At 46.8% G+C, this 2,438-nt stretch overlaps 1 protein-coding gene across 1 annotated transcript; it reads left to right on the plus strand.

Annotated features, from left to right (window-relative positions):
• The first annotated feature begins 335 nt into the window (after positions 1–335).
• On the plus strand, positions 336–1,539 carry LOC128984496 (DNA ligase 1-like). The gene is made up of 2 exons (XM_054403824.1): positions 336–576; positions 623–1,539. The coding sequence occupies exons 1-2, from the start codon at positions 336–338 to the stop codon at positions 1,537–1,539; spliced, it is 1,158 nt and encodes a 385-aa protein (XP_054259799.1).
• The last annotated feature ends 899 nt before the right edge of the window (positions 1,540–2,438 follow it).

Here is a 2,438-nt window from a genome sequence, read left to right on the forward strand (position 1 = left end):
CAGTGGTAACACTACTAACTCGGGCATGGCTTTCTTCCCTCTTCGGGGCTCATAGTCACCTTTCTTTCGACTACGGGTTCCCAAATCTTTCTTTCTTTCCTGATCTAAGCTTGGGGGCCGGGTGAACGGCTGGTTCAACCAGTGGTTAGCTCGGTAACCTCAAGTGATCTGGTCGCATTCTTGTTTCTTCAGGGCCCGACCTATTAGAGGATTCGAGGGGAAGGGTTCCTTTTCCTAACTTACTATTCTTTATTCTAAGGGGTGTGGCCCTTCACCCTTAAGGTGGCAGCCCCACCAAAGGTGCCACCGCGACAGCAACCATGAAAGGCGTGAATATGAAAAAAAATCCTGGTGGGGCCAATGGCCCAAGCTCTCATTCGGATGCCAGGGAGGGCAATACTCGCGTCACTCATGAAAGCTTAGCAAAAAAGGACGAGGGAGTGAAAAATGCAGAAGAGGGAAATGATGAAGGGGAGAGTGAAGAGCAGATGAGGGAGAGATTGGAGAGAGAGAGATTTGAGAAGGAGTTGATTGAAGATCATAAGAGAAAGAAAAGTGTGGAAAAATCTCCTCCGGGTAGATATACGAGCCTACATGCAAAAACGTTTTTTCACAACCACAGAGGAGAGTGAGACTGACAGCAACATTGCAGGAGATGTGAGACAGAGGACCAAGAGAAAGGCGAATAGCCCAAAGGAGAATCTGGAGGCTAAAAGGAAAAACGTGGGTAAGGAGAGCGAGGAAAGTGAAACGGAACCAGATGTAGAGGTTGAGGATGAGTTTGAAAGGATAAGGTTCATGATGGAGCAGTTGGTTAAGAACATGGAAGACATGGTATTAAAAAAGAAAATATCGAAGTCGAACTGTGAGAGACAAATGGTATTGGCAAGAGAAGTGGAGAAAAGCCTGAGAAATATCGAAATAGAACAAGCAGAAATGAGGGGGAGATTGAAGGAAAGAAAGAAAGTAGTTGAGGAGGTAGTAAGGGTTGTAGGTATGAGGGACAAGGTGGTGAAGGAAGGCGGGGATGGAGTACAAAGTTATGCGGAAGCGGCAAGTGGAAAAGGAGAAAAGGAACAGAGAGCAGATGGAACAATTCCAAAAGGGAAAGTAAGAACAGAGATTATATTAACAATGGAGGGGTGTGACCCAGAAGAAGTAAAAGCAAGGTTCATGAGGAACAAACCAAAGGATATAGGAGTGAATATAGACAAAATAATCAAGACAAGAAGGGGTGTAATACTGGAGGTTAACAGTAGAGAGGAAGCTGAAAAACTGAAAGGAAATCAGAAGTTAATCGAAGAAGGATACGAAATGAAGGAGGGAACAAAGAAAAACCCGATGGTATTAATTTATGATGTAGATGCAGGGAGTAAGGAAGATGAAGTGATGAAGGAGATGTGGGAGAGAAATGTCATGGAAATAGGCATGAAGGAGGATGAGTTCCTCAGAGCAGTCAAAGTCAGAAGAAAAATGATACAGAAAGGAAAAGATGGAAATAGAGAAGAGAGGAATAAAGGCGAAAACTGGATAATGTAAGTCCCACCTGTAGTGATGAACTACTGGATAAAGAAAGAAAGGATATACTTGGGGTGGAGCAGATGCAAGGTAAGACAGTATGTAGACGTGGTGCGATGCTTTAAGTGTAACGCCTTCGGGCACATTGGGAAAAACTGCACGGGGAGACAGACATGTGGGTTTTGTGCTGGAATCCACAAGTGGGAGGAGTGTAACGCAAATGCTGAGGATAAAAAGTGTGTAAACTGCCATAAAGAAGGAAGGAGGTCAGACCACAGGGTTACGTATCCGAGATGTGAGACATATAAGAGAGCAGAGAGGCGATATTTTGCGTCTCTGAACTTAGAATGATAGGAAAAGTGTCAGAAAATGGATGAATGGCCAGAAGTAGAGATTGAAGGGAGAGAGCCAATGGGCAAGGCAAGAGGAGGTGGGAGAGACCATAGCGGGGTCTTTAAATAATCGTTACCGCGGGGGAGGGGAAGCCCCACTCTAGGACTCAACACCTCCACCTAGAGTGCCCCTCCAACAGAGGCTTGGATACGCGGGGGCAGTGGTTTCATCAAGGCTAGATAGTAGACACACAGAATGTGAGAAGGATGAAGGAGAGAGTAAGAGGAGAGAAAGAAAATGGATAGGCACAGTTGTTTGAAAAGGAGAGGGACAGAGGAAGGAAAGTGAGAAAGGGGTGAGACTGGCGAAATGAGCCGAGGAGGCTTGAGGCCAGAGCAAGGTAGTACTAGGGTAATACCCCATCGACTGTCCCTATTAACTAACCGCAGGGGGCTCACGCTTGCGTGGGTTCGTGGCCTGGGCGACCACGCGGACCCTAGCTCTCCCAGAGGGGAGGTAACTGCCCGGTGTCAGACCCGGCACTTCAGGTAGACCACAGTTATGGACGACTGGTAAGCGCCAGCCCC

The sequence above is a fragment of the Macrosteles quadrilineatus genome, unplaced genomic scaffold (genome assembly GCF_028750875.1).
Source record: "Macrosteles quadrilineatus isolate MER2022 unplaced genomic scaffold, UCM_ALF_1.0 Scaffold_2__2_contigs__length_208266976, whole genome shotgun sequence".
In the NCBI taxonomy this organism is placed as follows: Eukaryota; Metazoa; Arthropoda; class Insecta; order Hemiptera; family Cicadellidae; genus Macrosteles; species Macrosteles quadrilineatus.

Bases quoted from the DNA above. Each gene is read 5' to 3' on its own strand.
- LOC128984496 (XM_054403824.1), top strand. From the start codon at position 336: ATGAAAAAAAATCCTGGTGGGGCCAATGGCCCAAGCTCTCATTCGGAT. The intron at 577-622 runs GTAGATATACGA...TCACAACCACAG, and splicing joins TGTGGAAAAATCTCCTCCGG to AGGAGAGTGAGACTGACAGC.